This window comes from Chiloscyllium punctatum, chromosome 18 (genome assembly GCF_047496795.1).
Source record: "Chiloscyllium punctatum isolate Juve2018m chromosome 18, sChiPun1.3, whole genome shotgun sequence".
Taxonomy (NCBI): Eukaryota; Metazoa; Chordata; class Chondrichthyes; order Orectolobiformes; family Hemiscylliidae; genus Chiloscyllium; species Chiloscyllium punctatum.
This window is the reverse complement of record NC_092756.1, coordinates 98,234,535-98,260,957: the sequence shown is the minus strand read 5'-3', so window position 1 is coordinate 98,260,957 and position 26,423 is coordinate 98,234,535. Positions and strand designations below refer to the sequence as shown.

At 46.9% G+C, this 26,423-nt stretch overlaps 1 protein-coding gene across 1 annotated transcript; it reads right to left on the bottom strand.

Moving 5' to 3' along the window:
* Positions 1–489: 489 nt before the first annotated feature.
* sox10 (SRY-box transcription factor 10) lies at positions 490–25,473 on the bottom strand. The gene is made up of 4 exons (XM_072588894.1): positions 25,268–25,473; positions 24,658–25,061; positions 9,696–9,952; positions 490–7,538 (listed from the first exon to the last, which is right to left on the bottom strand). The coding sequence occupies exons 2-4, from the start codon at positions 25,044–25,046 to the stop codon at positions 6,832–6,834; spliced, it is 1,353 nt and encodes a 450-aa protein (XP_072444995.1). The 5' UTR covers positions 25,047–25,061; positions 25,268–25,473; the 3' UTR covers positions 490–6,831.
* Positions 25,474–26,423: the final 950 nt, after the last annotated feature.

Below are 26,423 nucleotides of genomic sequence, written 5' to 3'. Positions count from 1 at the left end.
TTCTCCTTAGACCAGGAATATATATCGTGTTCAAAACCATGCATTGTTCGAAATAAGGAGAAACTGTTTCTAATGATAGAAGGGTCAGGACACAGATTAATGTCATTGAGAAAATGCACTGCCTGAAAATGTTTAAGTTCATAGGAGCTCCATTCAAAAGGAGATCTGGATAAATATCTGAAGGTTGGAAAATTATCCAGGCAACAGATTGGGAGGGGGAGACAAGCAAAGGACACCCTCCTGTCATATCCTTTTGTGATTTCACAAATGCATTCAAGATGGGCGAGAGAAAAAACACACACCCCCACCCACATCCCTCCACAAACACACACACACACACACCCCCACATCCCTCCACACACAAATAAACCCACACACACACACACACACACACACACACAAACAAACACTCATTTCCCCCCTTACCCTCCACACCCCCCAACACACACACAATCTGAGGTTTATAGAAGAAACAGGTAAGCTGACATGTCCATCTTTACACATTTATTTTGTCAAAAGCACTGTTACATTGTACTAAACTAGGTGTAACAAAATGGGAAGCTATGAAATTCATATAATTTCAGACCTGCACAACAGGGTATATATAAATCCTTCAGTTCACCTTACTACCAGCAACAGAGTGACAATGAGGGGCTCAGGTTAGACTGGACAGGAGTTGTACCGTGAATCAGTTGGACAACACCTCATGCTCTTGGCCAATACTCGCCCCATCCCCCAGCAGCTACCGAACACAAGGAAACCAAGATCAGTTTATCACAGGCCATCAGCGTCTCCTCCAGTAATCTGTGTGATTACTGAACATTGTAGGAACAACAGGGCACTGTCTATTCTCCAGTTTATCCAGGTGCTAAAGGCAGGAAACTGCAAGGACTTTCAATATTTCACAACATGCTCACGGATTGAGGGGCTACAGCTTTATGGGGGTGGGGGAGGAGATGGGAGGGGGAAGATGGGAGGGGGGAGGAAAAAAGAGATGGGAGGGGTAGGTATTGAGAAGCTAATAGTATTCCCAGATCCAGTGTCACCCAAACCCCAAAACAAATTAACTAACTGAAAACAGTCATGTTCTTTCATTCATTCAGTTATGGCTGGCCAACACACAATGGGTCAGAAATAGGTTAGTATTATCAGCCTCAGGATCTGATCACAGAATTCATTCACTGTTACCCCCACCATCCCGGGGTGCCAGGCTGAGCCCAAAGTGGAAAACCTTTTACCAGTGGATTTGATTCCCTTTGTAATTGCAAAGGACAGGAAGAACATGATGTTAAATTCTCTGTCAATTCCCTTGGAGGGGGAGGTGTTGGGGTGAACACTAAAATAGGGAACTACCACACAGACAAGGGCTCTGCTTAAATATAATCTTAGTTTGTTGCTGTGGTAGAGATTCACCTGGAACAGCGGACTTCACCCTCATTCAGATCCCTCACAATATAACATCTCACTCACACACACACCCACACCTACACAATTATTTTTGCAACATTCACCCTAAACACACCAACTCTTTACTCTGGAGCTTATCCAATTAGCCCAGGCAGTGAATGTCAGAGAGCAATGGCATCAGCATCACAGGAACCCAACATCCTGGGGGTCATCATCGACCAGTAACTAAACGGGAACAGCAGTATAGACACGGTAGTTAGAATAGCAGGTCAGAGGCTAGGAATCCTACAGCCAGTAACTCACTTCCTGTCTCCCCAAAGCCTGTCCACCATCTACAAGGCATGAGTCAGGAGTGTGATGGAATACTCCCCACTTACCTGGGTGCAGCTCCAACAACACAAGAAGCTCAACACTATCCAGGACAAAGCAGCCCCACTTGATTGGTACCATATCCACAAACACCCATTCCCCCCACCACTTACACACTGCTGCTGCTGAGTGTACCATCTACAAGATGCACTGCAGAAATTCACTAAAGATCCTCAGGGAGCACCTTCCAAACCCATGACCACTTCCATCTCGAAGGACAAGGGCAGCAGATACATGGGAACACCACCCCCTGCAAGTTCCCCTCCGAGCCACTCACCATCCAGTGTCACTGGGTCAAAACCCTGGAATTCCCTCCCTAAGGCCATTGTGGGTCTACCCACAGTATATGGACTGCAGTGATTCAAAGCAGCAACTCCCCCCCACCTTCTCAAGGGGCAATTAAGGATGAGCAAATGTTGCAAGGGGCAGCTACATCCCATGAATGAATAAAGGAAAGTCCGCTCACACCTAAAGCTCCCCAGCAAGTGAATAGACTGGGCTGATTCATCATCCACTCTCCTGCAGGGCAAAGGACTCTTATTACACAGACTGAGTGAAGCTGGGGTTGTTCCCTTGGAACACAGGGGGTTAAAGCTGGGAAGTGATGGGTGTCGATGGAGTGAATACGGTCAAAGTGTTTGCAGTGACAGGAGAGGCATACATACTGAAAAACCAAAAGAAGTGCAGATAACGGAAATCAGAAACAAGATCAAAGATTGCTGGAAAAGCTCAGCAGGATCCCACAGATGCTGCAAGACCTGCTGAGATTTTCCAGCAATCTCAGATTTTGTTTTGGATATATATCAAAGATAATGAAGAACCAGCAAGAAAGGTGAGGAGAAACATTGTCAGCTTGTGACCTGGAATGTGTTCCCTCAAAGGATGGTAGGAAAATGATTTTAAAAAACCCATAGGAACAGGTTGTTCAGCCCCTCGTGCCTGTTCCTGGAAGGAGATTGAACATGCTTCTCGAATGAACACTTGTAGTTTTGGGATCAATCAACCTACAGCAGACTAGAGATTGTTATTGGGTTATCCCTGGTCTAGTTGGGATGGGTCTGCTCCAATTTCAATTAATCCCAATCCACACAAGGTTTCTGAAGACAGGCTTCTACAGAATTCAGAAAATACTCAGCAAAAGACAGCAGACCGCCTCTCATTGCACATTCCAAACAGTGCATAGTTGAGGACAATCTAATCATTATAAAATAGGATTATTAAATAAAATATTCACAAAACAGCAACAGCATTTTTTAATACTATAAAATAAATAGACCTTTAACATGACTACCAGAAACTCTGCTATTGTTGCACATTTCCATAGCATCACTGATTTGATCATTGTGCCCTTGAGGGAGTGAGCATCAAGCAGATTATTAATAATGAAGTTGCAATGGTTTATGAACATAACCCTCCGACAAGAGGCCAGTGTGGTCCTTTTTAAAGAAACACCATTTCCCCATCTGTTTATTTCTGAAACTAATGGGGACACATTTTCCCTGATGCAGCTGTGGGTAGAGTTGGACAACTGATTAACCTAGTTTCATTTCGTTGGTTCTACTTTAGTTCCAAGTGTAGGGTGGGTAATATTTTAACCAAAATAAAAAACCTTTCTGAAGGAATAAAAGGTAAAATTGAAGGATTAAATTATTCATCTGAAACGTCAGAGAATGGCTAAGTCAACACTCACATGTGTCCCTTTATAGGCATGGTTTTAATGTTCACTCTTGTTATGTCAATGGCGGGCCAACATTTATTACATCACAAGTTGCTAATTAATGATACAACAGAGTATATTTTAAGGCACAATTGGGAAGGAACTCCATTGGTAGGGGTGTATGGTCCAAAGATGTGCAAGTTAGGGTGGATTGGCCAAACTAAATTGCCCATAATGTCCAGGGATATGCAGGCTAGGTGTGTTAACCATGGGAATTAAGGGGTTACATGGAAGGGATGGGGTAAGTGTCTGGATGAGCTGCTCTTCAGAGTGTCAACATGGACTTGATGGGCCAAATGGCCTGCTTCCACACTGTAGGGATTCCATAACTCTGATTCTGAAGACTCAGATCAGGTAAAAGCTCACCAACAGCAGGTCAGAGACTGGGAATCCTGCAATGAGTAACTCACCTCCTGACTCCCAAAGTCTGTTAACCATCTACAAGTTACGAGTTACCCATGTGATGGAATACTCCCCACTTGCCTGGATGAATGCTGTAACAACACAAGAAGCTTGACACCATCCAGGACAAAACAGCCCACTTGATTGGCATCACATTCACTCCCTTCATTATCGACACTCAGTAGCAGCACTGTGTACTATCTACAACCAAAAGAGAAAATGCTGGAAAATTTCAGCAGGTCTGGCAGCATCTGTAAGGAGAGAAAAGAGCTGACATTTTGAGTCTAACTGACCCTTTGTCAAAGCTATCTACAAAGATGTACTGCAGAAATTCACCAAGGTTCATTAGACATCACCTTCCAAACCCATGACCACTTCCATCTAGAAGGACAAGGGCAGCAGATACATGGGAACATCACCCCTGCCCCAAGTTCCCCTCCAAACCACTCACCATCCTGACATGGATATATATCACCGTTCCTTCAGTGTCACTGGGTCAGAATCCTGGAATTCCCTCCCTAAGGCCATTGTGGGTCTACCCACAGCACATGGACCGCAGCGGTTCAAGGCAGCAGCTCCCCCCCACCTTCTCAAGGGGCAATTAAGGATGAGCAAGTGTTGCAAGGGGCAGCTACATCCCATGAATGAATAAAAGAAAGTCCGCTCACACCTAAAGCTCCCCAGCAAGTGACTAGACTGGGCTGATTCATCACCTACTCCCCTGCAGGGCAAAGGACTCTTATTACACAGACTGAGTGAAGCTGGGGTTGTTCCCTTGGAACACAGGGGGTTAAAGGTGGGAAGTGGCAGGAGTTCGATGGAGTAAATAAGGTCAAAGCTGCAGAGGGGATTGATTTTCAGGAAGATTCAATGGATTCGCAGTCACCGTTACAAATCAGTGTGTGTTACTTCAAATGCTGCCATGGTGTGATTTTAATTTGTCTCTAATATAGCCTTCAGAGTGAATAATCCAGTCATATCACACCCCCCCACATGTAAGGGGTGATGGGGGTAGATTTGAATAGATTTAGAAGTGCTTTAAGGATGTCTACTCACTGCTTTGTGCAGTCTCCTAGAGCTGTGACTATGACCATTGCTGCTGTGGAAAGATGACAGAAGCAGTATTGAGTTTTAGAGATCTTGTCTCTGCCCACTTTGGGCCTAACCCAGGAGGGAAAGAGGTCCCAAGGCTGAAGCCCAATCCGCTAGGCCAATGGAGTCCCTCGAAACTTCCCTGGAGACTTCATCTCATCCTCCAGAAGCCCAGACTTTCCACTCCTGCCATTGGCTCTCCCACACTTCCAATCCCATGGCACCCTGCTTGCTCACAGCCAATTGGAAAGCAAATGGAGTGTTAATTTCTTTGATTGACTGCTTCTCAACAGTCAGTCAGTTATGCCACCTCTCCCTGAACTCCCACTAATGACCTAACTCCAAACTTTGTTGAAATAATTGTTTATCATTGGCAACCAGGTTGGCTCACACAGGAAGTTCAATCTGCAGTTCCCAGGACAATCCAGGAGGGTTAGCAACTCCCGAACTGGGCCCAACATTGAGGACGAAAGCACCAGCCCTCTCAGAGCTGAAGCTACTGGACATGAAAAGTGACTTGTTGTACATCTTTGATAAGTTAGAAAGGTTAAAAGCAGTCTCTTTGTTAACGAGTGATCGCTGCCAAAAATACAGCAAAATGGATTGACCAAAGAATCAGATCCCCACTGACTCCTACAACAAACTCCATGTTGGGGCATGACAGAAGGGTGGCACAGAGCAAATACAAAAAACACAGAGGTCTCTTAAATACCGAAAACTTCTCACTACTTTGTCGATATTTCTCTTCCCAATGACCACTATTTCAAAACGAACAGGGAGGAAAACCTTTCCCCCCAGTGCTTCTGCGACCAATATTTATCCTTCAAATAATGATATTACGAGAAAGAAAACAGACCACCTGGCTCAGTGGCTGCTCGTTGGGATCTTGCTGTGCACAGATCGACTGCCATGCTTCCTACATTTACAGGAGTGGTGACCTTTCAAGAAAAGGACTGAGCTGGCTGTGAAGGGCTCTGGGGTGCCCGTGAAAGGCTGTTACACAAATGCAAGCTTTCTTTCCCTCCGTTCTGCTTCCACCTCTATCCACTCCCCAGCTCACCCCCGCCTCCACATTTTATTGTGAAGATAAAGCTAACCACAGCCTACGAGGCCTAAGCAAGTTAAAACAAAAAGGAAATGTTACTGGCGACTGAAGCAAAGCCATTTTTAACAGTTTTGACATAAAGAGGGCACTGGCGGTCACAGGTTGACATTACTTTGAGACTAGAATCCAGCTCGTTTTAATTTACAGTCTTTGATAATTCTGTTTCTTCAGAACAACTTCTGAAAGAGTAGATCTCAGTCGAAGGCCCACATGAACGATGTGACAGTTTACAATGTGCAGGGAAGCTTCAGTCCCGACAATAAAAGGAAATGGATGGTCACTTCACTCTCGGGTTGGGGGGTGGGGCACAGATCCTCCACTGGAAGGACCAGAGTGATTGACTGGAGAGTCTTCTCTCAACATCCCACTCCAGCGTAACGTTCCGTCTCACATTAAGGGCATGGTAGTGGAGTGTGGCTGTAGTCTAGAGCTCCAGCATCTTCCCGCAGTCCAGGCCAGAGACATCTCTTCATCTGAAGGTGAGAAACTTCCATACGACTGACTTCCACCCCAACACATGGGAACACCCATTGGTCAATCTTTAGAACCATGGGTGGGGATTGATTTGCCTTTTTTTCATCTTTTGCTCTTTTTTAAAACAACGAACAAGTCCCATTGGGTCCTTGGTGGGGGTGGGGGGGGGGGCGGGTGTAGGTGGGGAGATAGGATGGGGGTATATGTGTGTGTGTATGTATGTGTTGGAGGAGGGGGAATGTGGGAAAGTAGGGTCGGAGAGATCCTATGGTCGAGTGAGTGTTGTGTAGATCGGCTGCTCCCAGTGAGTGGGGCTACGAGATGGCGGCACGGAGGACGGGTCGCTGATAGACGGGTAGAGTGGCCGCTGCGATGGGCCCATGTAGGAGAAGGCAGTGTAGAGTCCGGACGCCTGGCCAGAGGGGCTGTAGTAGGATCCCGAAGGCTGGTGCTCCGAGTAGTCGAACTGGGACCTGGTGATGCTGGGGAAAGCAGAGCCATAGTGAGGGAGGCTCAGTGAGGTGTAGGTGATCTGGGCTGATGAGTGCTGTAGCTCTGTGTAGTGACCCGGATGAACTTGCTCTGTCTTGATCTGAGCTTTCGACTCGGCTGGGGTGGCCCCCGAGGAGGAGGAGGGGGCACCACCTCCACCATGCTGTTTGGAAATCCACGTCGTGGGTCCTCCAGAGCTGCCCCCCAGCCCATAATTCCCAACGTATGGCCCTCCTGCCAGGCTCTGACCATGACCCGGGTGCCCGTTGGGGGGCAGGTACTGGTCAAACTCATGGACGTCAAAGGTCTCCATGTTGGACATGACATCATGGCTCAGGTCCCCAATGTCCATGTTGCCAAAGTCGATGTGTGGCTTGCCCCTTTCCACCAGTGGGTGCCCATCCCGCTTGCCCTCCGCTTTCCCCGGCTGCATCTCGGTCTTTGGAGTGGTGGGGGGTGTTGGGGGACCGTGGTTCTGGCCTAAACACGAGATGCAAAAAGTGGGGGGGGGGGGGGGGAAGAAAGAAAAACAGAAAAGAAAGGACTGTCAGACACTGGCACAGAGGGTTCTCTCCTTAACCGAACCTGAGGAGGGGAGACAATAGGGTGGGCAAATACATAGCAAATGCAGCTCAATAGCAGCCTGTGGTGAGCTGGTACATTCAACACAGAATAGGCAATTTCACAGTAAACCAGCCAATAGGATCTAAAAGATTGAAAGGCCATAAAACATAGGAACAGAATGAGGCTATTTGGCCCATCCAGTTTGCTCCACCATTTGATCATGGCTTATCTGTTTCTCAACCCCATTCTCCCACTTTCTCCCCATAACCTTTGATCCCTTTACTGTTTACAACATTTAAAAGGCATCTGGATGGGTACATGAATAGGGAGGGTTTAGAGGGATAGGGGCCAAATGCTGGTAAATGGAACTAGATTAATTTAGGATATCTGGTTGGCATGAATGAGTTGGACTGAATGGTCTGTTTCTGTGCTGTACATCTCGGACTCTAATCAGGAACCTATTTAGCTCAATCTTCGATACACTCAATGAGTTGGCCTCCACACCCCTCTGTGGCAATGTGTTCCACAGATTCCCCACTCTCTGGCTGAAGAAATTCCTCTCATTTCAGTTCTAAAGGTTTGTCCCTTCACTCTGAGGCTGTGCCCTTGGGCTCTAGTCTCTCCTAATAAGGGAAGAATCTTCTCCACATCTACTCTATCCACATCTTTCAAAAGACGGAAACACGAGGTTGTGTTTTCACTGGATTGCAGGACTAGGGGACTCCGGTACAAATCACAGAAACCTAGATACAGCTCGTTGAAATAAGTGATGGGATTCACGTTCTATCCAAACATGGAACACCAATATCAGGAAGGGGTTCACATTCTCAGCTGTAATTACTGACCCCAGTTTGCACCAACACCTTATACAAAGGACATTGGAGTCACAGGAAAGGGGCGATGTAGATTCCTGGTGATTGTAATAAAGATTACAGATGCGAGACACTCAAAATTCCCTTCCCAGCCAAAAGCCAGCTGGTTTTGGAAATCTGTCTCTATTACTTCACGAGGACACATTTCTGCAGCTCCTTCCCCTAACAGGATGCCCCACTATATGGGGAGACCAACAGCTCTGAGAAGCACTCGGTCAGGTACAAGGAGGCAGTGACACCTTCCATCGTGCCCCTGCTAGGACTGGCAGGGATGATTACATCCCAGGAGGAGAGGGGAATGGCCTCAGGACCAGGGATGGCAAGAAGCCTGGGAGGAGGAGAGTGAAGGCTGGGCCAGATGGCCGTATAGATGGGGTCAGGGGTCAATGTCAAGAATGGTTCAGCCAGCTCAGAGCTTTGAGTATTGGAGTTGGAACATTGGTGAGGCACTTCTGGGGCAGTGTCCAGTTCTGGTCCCCCGATACAGGAAGGACATTATTAAGATGGATACGGTTCAGAAAAGATTTACAAAAATGTTGCCAGGAATGGAGGGTTTGAATTATAAGAAAAGGCTGGGACCGTTTTCACCAGAGTGTAGGAGGTTGAGGGGTGACCTTATAGAGGTTTATAAATTCATGAGGGGCATGGATAAAATAAATGGCAGGTATCTTTTTCCTAGGGTGGGGGATTTCAAGGCTAGGGCCATATTTTTGAGGCAAGAAGAGAAAGATTTTAATAAGCCATAAGGGGCAATCTTTTTGTACACTGTGGTTTGTGTGTGGAATGAACTGCCGGAGAAGGTGATGGACGTGGGTATAGTTACAACATTTTAATAAGGACATGAACAGGAAAGGGTTTGGAGGGATATGGACAGATGGGATTAATCTACTTTGGGATTATGGTCAGCATAGACTGGTTGGACCGAAGGGTCTGGTTCTGTGCTGGGTGATTCTATGACTGTGACCGTGTTGGAGTTGGATGACAGAGCCGGTCTTGTTACTGGTTCAGGGGCAGTAAAACCTCAAAAGGATGACCTTCACTCTCCCACTGCTCCAAACCCTCAGGAAACCCATGGAATAGGGCAACACGACTTGGTTATGAATGTCTGAGGAGTTGGGAGTGAAAGGAGAGAATATGGCCCTGGTGCTGAATTGGGGGGGCGGGGGATGTAGAGTCGGGTTTAAACCCCACAAGATCTCACCTGTGTGCTCGCCGTGCCCCTCCGAGAGTGGGGAAGCCCCCGCCCCACGCCCACGGTCCTGAGGTACAGCTTTGTAGTGGGGCTGTCCAGCAGAGAGATGGCCATCGTCTGGGTGACTCTCAGCCTCAGCCTGACCTGGCTTCATGTTCTTGCGCCGTCGTGGCTGGTATTTGTAGTCAGGGTGGTCCTTCTTGTGCTGTGATCGCAGTCTCTCCGCCTCCTCCACAAACGGCCTCTTGTCATTCTCATTCAGTAACCTGCAACAGAGACCAGATCGTAGCACCTTTTAATCCCTGTCCCCATCCACCCACACTCTGCACAGTTAGAGCACATACAGACCACTCAGTCCATTAAGCTCTATTGAATCTTTGAAAGACCTTTCAATTCACCCACATTTCTATAAACAAAGGAGAAGGCCACTCAGCCCTATGAACCTGCTCTCCCATTGAATGATGAGTCACAATCATTGAACTCAGTCTCCTGTACCACGTCTCTCCCATACTATTTGGTCCCTTTAACCCTCAGAACTATATCTAACTCCTTCTTGAAAACATTCAGTGTTTTCACCTGAACTGGGGCAGCATGGTGGCTCAGTGGTTAGCACCGCTGCCTCACAGTATCATGGACCTGGGTTCGATCCCACCCTTGGGCGAGTGTCTGTGTGGAGTTGGCACATTTTCCGTGTCTGCATGGGTTTCCTCCCACAGCCCAAAGATGCGAAGGTTAGGGTGGATTGGCCGTGGGAAATTGCCCCATGGTGTGCAGGCTAGGTGGGTTACACAGTAGGGGAGTGTCTCTGGGTGGAATGCTCTTCAGAGGGTTGGTGTGAACTCGATGGGCTAAATGGCCTTCTTCCACACTGGAGACTCTATGAACTGCTTTCTGTGACAGAGAATCTCAGAGCTCCCAGTATCTGGGTGAAGACATGGCTCCCCCCTCAGTCCACAATGGCCTATCCCAGAGCCTTAAACTGTGACCCCTGCACATTTCCTCTGACCAGTTCCCTTTTGAAAATCACTCTTGACTCTTCCATTGCCCCTCACCGTCAGAGCATTCACTGGCAGCACCACGTTCTCCAGGAGGGTTCAGGAGAGATTTACCAGGATGTTGCCGGGGATGAAAGGTTCGAGTTATAAAGAAAGGCTGGATAGGCTGGGACTTCTTTCACTGGAGTGTAGAGGGGTTGAGAGGTGACATTATAGAGGTTTATAACATCATGAGGGGTGAATGTAGGTGTCCTTTCCCCAGGATGGGGGCACATTTTTAAATATGAGAGGAGAGAGCTTTGAAAAAAAGACATAGGGGCAATTTAAAAAAAAGTGTGGCTCGCATGTGGAATGAACTTCCTGAGGAAGTGGTGGATGCAGGTACAGTTACAATGCTTAAAGGACATTTGGATAAATACAAGGGTAGGAAAGGTTTGGAGGGATATGGGCCAGGAGCAGGCAGGTGGGACTAGTTTAGTTTGGGATTATATTCGGCACGGACTGGTTAGACCAAAGGGTCTGTTCTGTGCTATATGACTCTATATTCTATTTGGATTAGAGAAGGTTAAAATACTTGAAGTAGTGACATATTGGACACTTTCTCCACAGATCTGCTGAGTTTCTCCAGCACTTTGTGTTTATTGTTGGGAGGTTGTGAAAATAACAGATGCTCTAATGGCAGTAAATACAGAGGAACCTCGATTATCCGGCATTCAATTACCTGAATTTAGGATTAATGGGACACGATCTCAAAATCCCGATGCTTGGCTAAACTGTGTTATCCGAACATTCGATTATCCGAACTCCCTGCCCGTGTTGCTTGGATAATAGAGGCTCCTCTGTAAACAGAAAGGGCTTCCTGTGGCAGGAAGGTGGATAATTGAAGGGATTTGCAAAGCAGCCAGAGCGACTGGGGGAGTGGGTGGATTGCTGGGGTCTGGAACACACTGTCCAAAATGGTGGTTCAAGCTGGTTCACCAGGAACTTTCAAAAAGGGAAATAAACATCACTTCCTGCAAGTCATTGCACAGGGCAGTGGGGGGGGGGGGGGTAGGGTAAGGTAATATCACCACAGTCTTACCAGACCACACAGCTGCTCTCTCATTAGACAGATGAATGGTGTCACAGGTAGACAGGGTGGTGAAGGAGGTATTTGGCACGCTTACCTTCATTGGTCAGAGCATTGAATACAGGAGTTGGGATGTCATATTATGGCTGTACAGGGCATTGGTAAGCTACATTTGAAGAACTGTATACAATTCTGGTCACCCTGCTATAGGAAGGATGGCGTTAAACTGGAAAAGGGTACAAAAAGATTTACAAGGATTTTACCGAGACTGGAAAGTTTTAGTTATAAGGGGAGGCTGGGAGTTTCTTTTTCCCTGGAGCGTAGGAAGGCTAAGGGGTGACCTTATAGAAGTTTATAAAATTGTGAGGGGCATTGGCAGGGTGAATAGCCAAGGTCTTTTCTCCAGGGTAAGAGAGTCCAAAACTAGAGGGCATAGGTTTAAGGTGATAGGGGAAAGATTTAAAAGGGACCTTTTCACACAGAGGGTGGTTGCGTGTATGGACTCTCCAAACAGACGACCCTCACTGGTTCAGGCAATCTGCTGAATATCACAGAGCTGACTGCAATTAATAGGCAGCTGCATATCCTACATTACACACACTTCAAATAGTCCCTGACAGGTTATAAAGTACTTCATACATACTTCAACCAATCAGAAAAAAAGCTTTGAATAGAGCCGAAGATTGGTGTCTCTCAGTCCCCTCTCTCCCTCAGGGACATACCTGTACACTGACTGGTGTCTCAGTCCCCTCTCTCTGTCTCTCTCAGGGAGTTATCTGTACACTGATTGGTGTCTCAGTCTCCTGTCTCTCCCTCAGGGAGGGATCAGTACACAATAAAAACCGAAAGAACTGCAGATGCTGCAAATCAGAAACAAAAACAGAAATTGCTGGAAAAGCTTACTGGACCTGAAACGTTAACTCTGATTTCTCTTCACAGATGTTGCCAAACCTGCTGAGATATCCGTACACTGACTGGTGTCTTTCAGTCTCTACTCCCTCTCTATCTCAGGGAGATGTAACACTAACTAGTGCCTGTCATAGGGAAATATCTGCACACTGCCATTTCAAAGTTTTCCTGAAGTAACAGTGTTATGTGGTACAGTCAGATTAACAACAATTGGTGTGTCTGAGGAATAACATGGTAAAGTTGGCCAAGGACCAGGACATGGACTGTAAGCCATAGGGCGGCGGGGGGCTACTGCCTCATGGCAATGACTGAATGATAGAAATGTTTTGGAGGAGCATTGTGAAAGTACACAAAGAGTACATAAGGAGCTGCAGATTGGAGAGAAAGTCCTGGGTGGAGGCAGCTGAAAGTTCTATTATTAGAAGGAGATGGGAGGGAACAGAGAAACTCTGAGCTGGAAGAACATTCAATATTGAACCATGGCTTTGAAAACACCCCACTGGCTATGAAACTCTTTGGGATGTCTTGAGGTTGTGCAAGATGCTATCGAGATTCAAGCCCTTTCCTGTCCCGTTAAGAGCATCACAATCTTGCTTTTTTTCAGCAACTTTTTTGGCATTTTCTGAATCTCTTGTTGGTCCTCAGCTGGATTTCACACACTAGAGAAACTCGAAGGATGGTGGAATGGTTATGGAGGAAGGGGACCCAGAGGAAGAGGGGTCTTTGTTGCGGATGACTTGGAAAACTTCTTTTCTTCAGAATGGAGGAAGGCAAGAGGTGAACTCAGTCTCAGTGATGACAGCTCATCTTGACAGAAGAGAGACAAGAGACACTAATGTCTTCGGTGAGGGAGCCACAGAGTCAAAATCATTTCATAGAAGCTCTTGATGGAAGACAAGGGAACGTTTGTCACTTGGAGAGCTGGAACGCTTCAAATGTATTTAAGACAGAGATAGACCGGATCTTGATTAGTAAGGGAAACAAGGGTTACTGGGAGAAGGCAGCAGAACAGGAATGAGAACCCTATCGGTCATGACTGAGTGACAGAGTAGTCTCAATGGGCTGAATCGATTAATTCTGCTCCTGTATCTAACAAATAGAATGAAAGGAAATTTTAAGAGAGAGTTGGACAGATCTTTGAGCATCATGTATGGTGCAAGCGAATGATCAAAAAGGTCGAATAATGCACAACGCTGTTCGAAAACACAAATGGAGGCCCAATGATCTCCTTCAGGTCTCTGATGGTACAATCCAGACTGTCACTAGCCGCCTGCTCGAGTTAACCCGTGGTTCCTCTTTCCCCTGTCTATGGTGAAAATGGTTTAGCTGTGAAGTAATAAAGAGTGATGTGGAATCCACAGCTGTCTCACATCGATGGGTGGAAGCCTGGACATCTCTCCAGCTCCTGTAGCAGAGTCCTCTCGGCCCTGAAACTGACTCAGTTTCATTGAGGTTTACTGACAGCAACAACCCATTTCCATGCAATGCTTTACAGACTGTGACTCTTCAGAGATTGCTCAGCTGGCGCTCAGACTCAGAGCTACAGATCATCATCGCTCCCTGGGTCAGAACGGTCAAAGGCAACTGGATAACCCTCAGATTAACAAAGAGCTAAAGGAGGCCATTTGGCCCGTCACACTCGTATCTATCGCAAATCGAATCCAAACTTGTTTGAACATTTGTTCAGGAAGGCGATGTTGGAAGGATGAAACATTCCACAGGTTCATGGGTAGGGCCAACACAAACATGATGGGTGAAATGGCCTCCTCTTGCAGTGTTGTATTCCTGCATTTCTGAGGCAAATTCCAGGGGGGATGTTGTGAAACTTGAAAGGGTTCAGAAAAGATTTACAAGGATGTTGCCAGGGTTGGAGGGTTTGAGCTACAGGGAGAGGCTGTATAGGCTGGGGCTGTTTTCCTCAGCGTGTCAAAGGCTGAAGGGTGACTTTATAGAGGTTTGTACAACCATGAAGGGCATGGATAGGGTAAATCGATAAGGTCTTTTCCCTGGGTGAACATTTAAAGAACATCTGGATAGGTATATGAATAGGAAGGGTTTAGAGGGATATGGGCCAAGTGCTGGCAGGTGGGACTAGATTGGGTTGGGAGATCTGGTCAGCATGGAAGGGTTGGACCGAAGGGTCTGTTTCCGTGCTGTACATCTCTAGGACTCTGACTCCAAGTGGCTGGTTTAGATTCAGTGAGGCACCAGAAGATTGGAAAATCACCAACATTACAATTTGTTGTAGTGAGGACAAGCCAAACAATCACAAACCAGTCGGTTTAACTTCGGCAGTGGGGATGCTTTGAGAAATGGGCTTCAGCCAAGTCCAACTCATTTCCCACATTTCTGCCCTCACTGAAATCTCTCCTCTCCCACAAATACAGTAGGTTACCCTTTATCCTCACTTTGACCCCGCCAGCAACAAACCTGCAGCGCGGCGCTCCCCCAGCGCTGACCCTCCGACGGGGCGGCGCTCCCCCAGCGCTGACCCTCCGACGGGGCGGCGCTCCCCCAGCGCTGACCCTCCGACGGGGCGGCGCTCCCCCAGCGCTGACCCTCCGACAGTGCGGCGCTCCCCCAGCGCTGACCCTCCGACGGGGCGGCGCTCCCCCAGCGCTGACCCTCCGACGGGGCGGCGCTCCCCCAGCACTGACCCTCCGACGGGGCGGCGCTCCCCCAGCGCTGACCCTCCGACGGGGCGGCGCTCCCCCAGCAGCGTTGGGTGTTTTGTCTTGAGGTGGGGACTTGCAGAGGTTGTGGTATATGGTTATTCCAGAGACACTCAGTTCATCAACATGCATTTCAAATAATTTGAATTTGCAGTATAATGCTGTACTGGAGTGTTACCAAGAAGTGGCAGATGGAATCCAATGAGAGTGTGAGGTTATGCACTTTGACAGGAAGGATAGAGGAGTAAAGCTTCAGAATCCAGAAGCACAAAGAAACTTGGGAGTCCCAGTTCAGGATTCTCTTACAGTTAACATTCAGGGCCAATTGGCAGCTAGAAGGCAAATGCAATGTTCACGTTCATATCAAGAAGGTTCGAATACCAGAGCTGAGTTAGACTACTGAGGCTCTGGTCTGACCACATTTGAAATATTGTGAGCAGTTTTGGGCCCTGTGTCGAACGAAGGATGTGCTGGTATTAGAGGTTTACAAGAATGATCCAGGGATGAAGGACTCTGGGTCTGTACTCAGTGAAGTTTAGATAGATGAGGGGGGAACTGAATGAAACTTACAGAATACTAAGAGGCCTGGGTACAGTGGACATGGAGAAGATGTTCCCAGTAGTAGGAGACACCAGGACATGAGGACACAGGCTCAGAATGAAAGGATGATCTTTTAGAACAGAGATGCTGAGGAATTTCTTCAGTTAGAGGTTTGGGAATCTGTTGAACTCATTGCCACAGTGGATTGTGGACGCCAAGTCATTAAGACAGAGATAGATAGGTTCTTGATTAGTGAGGGGTTCAAAGGTTACAGGGAGAAGGCAGAAGAATGGGGTTGAGAAACATATCAGCCACAATGGAATGGTGGAGCAGACTGGATGGGCTGAATGGCCTAATTCTGTTTCTGTATCTTATCGGACAGTACGGAGAGAGCTTCACATTCAATTTAAAAAGAGTAGAGGAAGCTTTATGCTGTATCTAATTCAGTGATGTCCCTGTCCTGGGAGTGTTTGATGGGGATGATGTAGAAGGAACTTTAACTGTAACTAACCCTGTACTAGGAGAGAGAGAGGACTGCAGATGCTGGAGGTCAGAATAGTGTGGGGTCCTGGAAAAGCACAGTAGGTCAGACAGCTTCCAAGGAGCAGGAGAATTGTGTTTCGGGCATCAGCCCTTCATCAGGAATGGGTCTTATTACCCGAAATGTTGATTCTCCTGCTCCTCAGATGCTGCCTGACCTGCTGTGCTTTTCCTGCACCACACTCAAATCTAATCCCGTACAGTCCATGTCCTGGGAGGGCTTGTTGGGGACAGTATCCAGGGAGCTTTACTTTCAATTTAAAAAGAGTAGAGAGAGCTTTAGTCTGTATCTCACCCTGTGCTGTACCTGCTCTGGGAACAGCACTTGTTGTAAAGTTGTGATGTGAACATTAGCCAAGGCAGGAGTTGGTGTTTTCAAATTGGAATGACAGAAATAGTTTTTAAAAACTTTTAAAAAGTTTTCAAAACCAATGTTACATGCTGCCTTCAGGTGTGATGTGAACAGGACATGTCTGGATTGTCAAAAACACTTAGATGGAAAGATTGAAGTTAGAGTCACCAAACATGCCACAAGACATTGGCTTTCAGTTTGCTTCCCCTAGTGAGTGCAGCGTGGGGATTTCATCCTGTTCTCTCATTCTGTCCATCATCCCCCTCTCTCTACCTTTTTCAGGTGAACCCTCACTGCTTAACATTGACCGAGATGAGTCCAGCTCAGTTAAAGATTCACTTGCAGGACACAGCCATCGTTAGGCCAGCATTTATTGTCTATCCCTAGTTGCCCCTTGAGGCTGCCAGTGTGGATTGAGCGCTCTGTCAGTGTGAAGTATCTTATTTCAGTTAGCATGGACTCAGTGGGGTTGGGACTGTGTGTTCGATATGGTCATTTCTCTGGCAGCAATCACAGGAGGGGAGAAAAAGTGGTAATAGATTTTATTTGAAAGTTGAGTTTTTAAACGGAGGAGTGAGGGAGGGGCAGAATGTCACATCGCTGACCCTGAACTGAAGCCAGAGTCGGCCGGGAATTCTCATCCCCTCACTCCTACACTGTTTCTCTGTAAATTAATCTGTACCACACTGTAGCAAACTTTTCACAAATCCAAATAACTAAAACATATACAGTGAGCATTAACCCATTGCTGCCTGCTCAGAGTTAGTGTCTTGTGCAAACTCTTGGACAATTATGCAGTGATAGCGTTACCTGACAGGTAGAGAACAAAAGTTCTAGTACCATCAAGGCACTCTGAATCTGGAAACATTAACTCTGCTTTCTCTCCCTGCAGATGCTGCCAGACATGCTGAGTTTCTGCAGCCATTTCGGTTTTCTTTTGTAAATCTGGATTCAGTTTTAAAATTTGCAAAAAAGTCTAGTTTTGCTAAAAGTAACTCTAAAGGTGAGAGAGTCAGAGAGGTACAGCACGGAAACAGGCCTTTCGGTCAAAACTGTCTATTCCGACTAGATATCCTAAATTAACCTAATCCTATTTGCCAGCACTTGGCCCATATCCCTCTAAACCCTTCCTATTCATGTCCCTGTCCAAATGCCTTTTAAATGCTGTAATTGTACCAGCCTCCACCACTTCCTCTGGCAGCTCACTGAGAAAATTGCCCCTTAGGTCCCTTTTAAATCTTTCCCCTCTCACTTTAAACCTACACCCTTTTGTTTAGGACTCCCCTACTCTGGGAAGATGTCTTGTCTGTTTACCCTATCCATGCCCCTCGATCTTATAGACCTCTATAAGGTCACCCCTCAGCCTCCAACACTCCAGGGAAAACAGCCCCAGCCTGTTCAGCCTCTCCCTATAGCGCAGATCCTCCAACCCTGGCAACATCCTTGTAAATCATTTCTGAACCCTTTCAAGTTTCACAACATCCTCCCTTTAGTAGATGGTTAGAAAAATGCCTCTGATTCACTGACTTCTTTTGAGAGGGAAACCTGCTTTTCTTTCAGCTTGACTGAGGTTTATAGGACTCCAATCTCACATCTATCTGACTCTTAACTAGCTTCTAAAAGAATGATTCAGTTTTGTTAAACATCTACAGAAAGCACCAAGAATGAATGAAAACTGACCAATCAGCTAAGCTCCAGGAGTACCTCCCTAAACAGACTGCAACAGTCCCACACCTTTTCGAAAGGTGGTAAATGCCAGCTTTGTTAGCGACTCCATGTCCCAAAAACTCAAACAGCTGACTGTAATCCAAAAATCACACCGTGCTGCTGAAGCACCCAAAGTGAAGCACGGCTGGTGGAATGTATTGTTGTGTAACCTATACTCCAGCTCACTGCTCTCAAGGAGCTAGAAGAACAAGGTTGTTTTTAAACTGCACGCCTCTATCGAGTGATGGAGATGGAGGAAAACCTGGAGCTATCTCTTATCACACAGCTCAACCCCACCCCCATACAAAAGCACGCACTGATCCCATGATCCCCACCAGCTGAGGGAGTCCCACAGAATGGGAGACAGCAGCAAAAGTGCACCATCTGTGATACTCACTTGGCCAAGTCCAAATAATCTGCCACACCAACAGCCCGCACCTATATAGTGGCTTTAATGTGGAAAACCATCCCAGGGTAATAGGATGGTAATCTGACAATGCTGACCCAAGACCCAGAAGGAGATATTAGACCAGATGACCAATAGACCGGTCAAAGAGGCAGGTCTGAGGAATATCTTGAAGGGAGAAGGGAAAGGGAGAAGAGGAGATTGGGAAGAGAATTCCACAGCTTCAGCCTATGGCAGCTCAAGCCATGGTCCCAGTGGAGTTGGGGTGGGGAAGGAGGGGGGTGGGCAGTGGAAATTTGGGGGAGTTTGCAAGAGATCAGAATTGGAAGTGCCTAGAAATCTCAGAGACGCAGGTACTGGAAGAGATCAGAGTGAGTGAGGTAGGAGGCAGTGGAAGGATTTGAAAACAAGAACGAGAGTTTAAAAATCGAGGTATTGCTTGACCAGGAGCCTGTGCAAGTCAATGAACACAGGGAGGGGGCAATGATAGATGAACAGGAGTTGGTACAAGTAAGGAGCCCAGAGGTGGGGGTGGGGTGGGGAGAGAAAGGCTGTAAAGTTTCCAAAACTGGGAGACTGATCAGGAAAACCTTGGAGAATTCAGGTGTGGACATGACATGGGTCTTCTCTTGGATTCACTTTCAGCTCAGAGAAGATTTGAAGATTAGAACTGATGGACAAGAATCTATTATTAACTCATTCCAACCTTGCTGGACTGTTGGGGAGCTTTAAGGAGAACTAGAGGCTGTTTTTATTGATTTATGTCATTACTAATGGCTATAACACCTAGCTTAATGTCCATCAACTGACCATCAAATGTAAGAGAACAACAAGTGATTCCTTCTCCCTGATAGATGATTAAAAGTCTTTGCCAAAGCTGCCTGTGGTTAAAGATTTATTGCCCATACAGACAACTGATAACCTCCCCTTGTCAGATTATTCCCACATCTCCAACACCAGACTTGAAAAGGATTTGGGAATGACTCTGGATTGATGAGACTGAAAACTCCTCTCTTGTCCCTCCTGCTTTCCCCAAACCCTTTCCTGTGTCCCACCTATTTCCTCACATCCACATGCCTGGACAGGAGTTAAGAGACCAGCCCCAGAGCCACTGAGCAACACCAGAAACCACAGACGGTCGGATTGCTGTCTCCACTCTCGACCGGATGCCAGTTACTCACTTTATTATAAATAGCCGCGAGTTTATTTTTGCAAACTCAGTTACATTTTGCTGGTAAGCTGTTCAGAATCCACCCCAAACAACCCCTACACCTTTTCTTTAGATTAAAAAAAACTGCTGTTTGTATCAGAGCCAGAAGTCAAACAAACACCCTGTTCTTCAGCCCCTCTCCAATCATCCCAACCCTGCCATTCCACACACACCACCACCCCCTTCCCCAACTTCCGATGTCCTCAAATTCACAAAGCTAATTTTTCTCTTTTTTGCTTATTCTTGGGAACTGTGGGTGTCACTGGCTGGGCCAGTCAGTAACTGGCTTTGAGTTGCCTTTGTGAACCACTGCAGTCTACGTGCTACAAGTGTACGGTCACCCAACTGGTGTGGGGAAGGATATTTTCATTCATTTTTAAATTTCAACACAACCAAGTGTCTTGAAGCCATTTCAGAGAGTGAACCCCATTGCTATGGGTCTGGAGTCACATGTTGGCCAGACCAGGCAAGAACAGCAGATTTCCTTCACTAAAAGGGATCAGCAAATTAACTTGAATTGAATTTATTGTCCCGTGTACCGATGCACAGTGAAAAGCTTTGTCTTGCGAGCAATCCAGGCAGATCAGAGTTAAATAGCATCGATAAATAAATGGTAGGTAAACAGTGGCAAAAACAAAAACACAGGGACAGGCGAATGCCAAGAGTTTGAGTCCATTCAGTATTCTAACAACAGTGGGGTAGTAACTGTTTCGAAACCGGCTGGTGTGTGTTCAGGCACTTTCTCCCCGATGGTAGAGGTTGTAGAAAGGCATTGCCAGGGTGGGATGGATCTTTGAGATCAGTGAACAAGAATGTTTCAAAAACACACATTCAGTCATGGGCTGTTTATGTTGCTGGCTAGGCCCAGCATTTATTGCCCATCCCTAATTGCCCAGAGGGCAGTTAAGATTCAACCACATTGTTGAGAGTCTAGGGTCACGTCTAGGCCACGCTAGGTAAACTCAGAGGTCATCCCACACCAGATTACAGCCCAGATTTCAAATAACCTGGTGTTGTGTGATTTCTGATTTTGTCCATCCAGTGCAGCACTGGCACCTCTAGATCAGACTGGGTAAGGGTGGCAGATTTCCTTCCCTAAACGACAGTAATGAATCAATTGGCTTTTTACAACAATCAACAACATTCACTACTTTTTTTTTTAAATTTCAGATTTTCTGAAAGTAATTTACACCAGCTAGCCATGGCAGGATTTGAAGCAGTGTTCTCGATCGTTGGCCTGTGCCTCTGGATTACTTGATGTGAAAAGCGTGGCTCTGGAAAACGTACAACAGGTCAGGCAGCAGGAGTTGTCGATGTTTTGGGAATTCCTGATGAGGGGCTTATGCTCACAATGTCAACTCTCCTGCTCCTCAGGTACTGCCTGACCTGGTGTGCTTTTCCAGTGCCACGTTTTCCTCCAGCATCTGCAATCCTCACCTTCTCCTCTGGATTACTAGCCCAGTGACTGCACCAGTAAATCAATCAGCGGCCCGGTTAATGTAAGGGTGCGTGTTTGTTGGCAGGTCTTGCATACTGATGGCGAGGAGTCCAGAGATCTGGGAGGATGGTAGCGATGGATCAGGTTAACGATAGGGAAGGGAGGGGGAAAGTGAAGCCATGTAAACAAGGATACGAGTCTTCACCTTGGAGTGTTGCCTGATTGGGAGCCTGGGTAAGTCAGTAAGCCCAAGGCTGATAAGTGAATGGGTGGATGAGGACTCAGATCTAACAACAGGGTCTGGATAAGGGGAGGGACTGGACAGAAACAGATAAATCAGTAGAATCAAAGTGGAGGAAAAACATGGGAGATTGGTCAGTCTCAAAAGGAAAAGGATAGACTTTAACAATAAAGCGTACATTGAACTAGAACGCAAATTATTGCCAAATTATTGCTTAACTTACTTTTCCAGTTTGAAGTTTAAGATTTTATTCTCTAATGACAATCAGAGTGGGAAACACAACCTGCATTTCAAAAGCGCCCCTCATAACCTCGGGAAATTCCAAAGATTCTCACGGCAAATGAGTTGTTTTTGAAGGGCAGTCATGGCTAAAATGTTGCAAACAGGTTTCACAACAGCAAAAACACTTATGAGAAAATGCACCTGATTTAGGGGTTAGCTTAATACTAAAAGGATAAATGTTGACTGAGACGCAGAAGGGGAGACAGCGCAGCGCTCCCTCAGCACTGACCCCCCCCCACCCCCGGACAGTGCGGCGCTCCCTCAGCACTGACCCTCTGGCAGTGCCCACTCCCTCAGCACTGACCCTCCGACAGTACGGCACTCCCTCAGCACTGACCCCCTGACAGAGTGGCTCTCCCTCAGTAACACACTAGGAGTGTCTGTCTATTCATGCTTTAATCTCTGGGGTATATTTCAATTTCTGTGTTCTGAGGTGAGAGTGCTGCCCATGGTCACCTTGACGACAGGGGGGTTTTGTAGGTTTGGGATTGGTGTTGAGCAGAGGGTCCCAGCTATGTCCTGATTGCTCCAGTGGCAATCAGCTTGATTTTTCTCAGTGCAATGGGATCAAGGGGGTGAGTGACCTATCGGGCTCCTGATTTGTCTGTTCCTCCTCCTTCTGCCTGTACAGCTTCTTTGAATCACACTGACGGAACACCCACTTCCCAGAGGAGGACCTCTCCTTGGCATCAATCTGACACCCAGCCCCTCACAGTAACCCTACCCTCCCCATGCACCTCCACCTTCTCCTTTGGGCTGAAGCAGAAAGTCCCGTCCATGGGCCCACTCCAACCCACCCCACATTGAAGAAAGACTCGGATTCCTGCCCCAACTCCAGTGAGCGTCTCCCCTACTCCAACACACACTGCTATCTGGTTAGTCCTTACTTGACCATTTGCTGTTGACTATCAATCCCACCGCAAGCTCACAGGCAATGGTGCACAAAGAGGGAATCAGAGTTGGGGTGATGGTGCTCTTGGTCTGTCCGTCTCTCTCTCTTGCTGGTATTTGCCTTTATTGACAATCTTACTCTGACCACCCAGCCCCACAATCCTCCTTCCCCAGTCACTCCACATCTCCATCCATGTCTTTCCTTCTCTTGGATTATCGATGATATCCTTTCCTCTTTAGCTCACCCTGTCTAGACTTCCTTCCCTCTCTCAATGTCAGTCCATTTCTCAGCCCCATGCCCCCCTCCAATGTTTTCTTCGCCATGTCACCTGACAGCTCATCCATTCCATTTCTGCCCCATTCTATCTTTCACTCATTGCCCATTCTCTCCCTCTTTTAAACTTCAGTCTTTGCCCAGTTTCCCCTCTCCCATTTATTTCTCAGAATTATTTTCCCTCACTCAGTTCATCTCTTACACTCACTCTATCCCTTCTCTTCACGGGATGTCTTCCATCTGTTCACACTCCCTCTCTCCCTGTTCAATCAATCTGAGCCTTTGACCATTTTCTTCCTCACTCTATCTCTTCTATCATTCAGTTGTCCCTCACTTAACGTTAGGGCAAGGTTCGAGAGTATTCCTTGCAGTCAGGGAGTGCAGAGACTGAAGATGGACAAGAAAGGTTTCTTCCTGCAAATCCATCCCAACCCAATTCACCAGCCCATTTGAATTTGGAATTTCTTCCAATTGGGAACAACAAGTCAAAAGTCTGCAAACATTCTGAATGCTTTCTCAAAAGACTAAACAGAGGCAGTGATATTTACAAATTAAATGATTGAAATTCACTTTGTTTTGTATAATTCAACTTTTCATTGAAAAGTAATTATGTTAATGACAAACCAATTGGAAGTGGTGAAACTAGTAAATAAATAACACCCTAGAAAACTGACATCAACCCAGGAAACTCTGGCAGTGAGTTCCTTTCTTTGGTATAATCAATGGGAAATGACAAGTATCCATTTCTACAATTCAAAACTCGGGCTGCATTCAATCACTATTTGAAATAGATCAATCTCAATAAATGGTTTCCACTTCCCACAAACTTTTACCCCCACCATCCCCAAACCCAGTGAAAACACAGAACCTCCCAACCCCCAGGATTAAAGAGCTAGAGAAAGGCATTTAGTTTCTCCGTACAGTTCACCTTACAACAGAAACCAAAATTAAAAACGGAGTGTTAGATAAACTGTGCACAAACAGTTGAAGTCTGGTGTCCAGCGACCCCACAATGGGCTGAGGGGGTTGGCGTGTGAAATACTGGAACCATTTGGGGGGGATCTTTTAACCCTCAAGAACTCGCCTCTAGAAACAAAAGCTGAAGTTGGAGAAACTCAACAGATTTGGCAGCATCAGCGAAGAGAGACAAAAAAAAACAGAGTTAAAGTTTCGAGTCCAGAACGAATCTTTTGAACAATTCAGGAAAGGTCGGTTCTGAAGGAGAGACATACCAGACTTGAAACGCTAACTCTGTTCCCCTCTCCCTGCAGATGCTGCCAGACCTGCTGAGTTTCTCCAGTGAGTTCGGCGTTTATTTCGGACTGCCAGCGGCCCCAGTTCGGAGCAAGTGTCACTCGACCTGAAACATTAACTCGGATTTCTTTGTGCACAGATGCTGCCAGACTTGGTGAACATTTGTGTGTGTGTGTGTGTGTTGAACTCACCTCCAGAGTTTACCCAGGGTTTTGCTAAGCTCCGCGTTGTGGAGGTGTGGGTATTGATCTGCTAGTTTCCTCCTTGCTGCCTGTGCCCAGACCATGAAGGCGTTCATCGGTCTCTTCACATGAGGTTTATTCTTAGATGACCCATTGACTCGGACCGGCATGGGCACCAGGGTCCAGTCATAACCTTCCAGCACTTGACTCACAGCCTCTCGGATACACAGGGGGAACTTGTCCTCCTCGCTGTCCCGTTTGCCACTGTCCCGTTCCTCGGGACCAGCCTGAAATTTGTCCTCTCCATCAGGAGGGAGAGAGGAACCAGGGGAAACGGCCGACTCACTCTCGGAGCCTCCCGAACTCGCCACGTCTGACACGCTCCGATCATCCGTCATGGTCCCTTTCCAAGGCTTCAGGAGAAAAATAAACCCGATTACAGCTCGCTAACGATTAGCAACAAGAACCACCACCCCCCCCCCCAAAAAAAAAACAAGTCTTTGCAAGAAAGCACTGCCCAGAACACAAACCCCTTCCCCTCTCTCTCTCAGACACAAACACGCAGAGGAAGGGCAGAGAGAGAGAAAGTTTTTTGGAAGTTGTCAAACTTGTTTTGCACCTTAATTTTTGTCAATGTCAGCTCTTCAGCGCTTGAGAAATTCCAACTAACTTTCTGCAGCTCCTTCCAGAATTAGAACGTTAGTTTTTTCTCTCTCTCTCTCCTGGTGTTGAAAGATTTAATTAAAAAGCAAACAGTGGAACATATCCGATGGAATGAGTTATTCCTGTCAGTCCTGGGATGCACCTTTTCCTCCCCCTATTCCCCCCCCCACCCACCCCCTTCCTCCTGAGACTATTCAACAGCAGAGGCTGCACTACTCCAACCGCAGGCGAACTTTTTTGTTAAAAGAAACTTGACAGAGCTCGGTCGTTCTGTTTTAAATACCATGCCCACCCTCCATTGGTTACTCTGCCTTCCTTTGGTACCCCCCCCAACCCCCCAACGATGGAGCTCTGCAGCGATTGGACAGCTCTCCCTGGGTGGGCGGGGACTAGGTGTTGAACCCCAATCAGGCGGGGCCCTCTGTATTTGCAGAAAGTGTGGAGTGAGCCGAGCGAGTGACTGATCTGTTGTGTGTCCCACTGGTGTCATGTGGAACTTGCTCCAGGACCTGTCAGAATTAAAGCAAAGACCTACAGATCCCTAACACAGAGAAACTCAGCAGGTCTGGCAGCACCTGTGGAGAGAGAGAGAGAACAACACAGGATTGAGTATCAGTCTGACTCTTCCTCAGTTCTGAAGAACTTAAGTCATGGATTCATATAGCACAGAAACAGACCCTTCGGCCCAACCAGTCCGTGCTGACCATAATCCCAATCTAAACTAGTCCCACCTGCCTGCTCCTGCCCTATACCCCTAGGAAAAGACACTACCTGCTACAGGAGGAGGCCATTCAGCCCCTTGAGCCTGGTCCATAGTTCAGTACAATCATGGCTGACCTTATCTCAGCCTCAACTCTACTTTCCTGCTTCCTCTCTGTAACCCTTCAACCTGATACTAATTAAAGTGCTATCTCATTAAATTTATTGTGTCCAGGCGTGCACTGCATAATGTGATAGTGACGTCTATGATTCATGACCCTTTGAGAGAACTCATTCTTGCTTCAAATCTGCCACTCTTTATTCTAAAACTTCTCCTTTTAGATTTGACCCACAGAAAGAGACATTCTCTCTATGTCTACTCCATCGATCCCCTTTAGCGGTTATAAACCTCA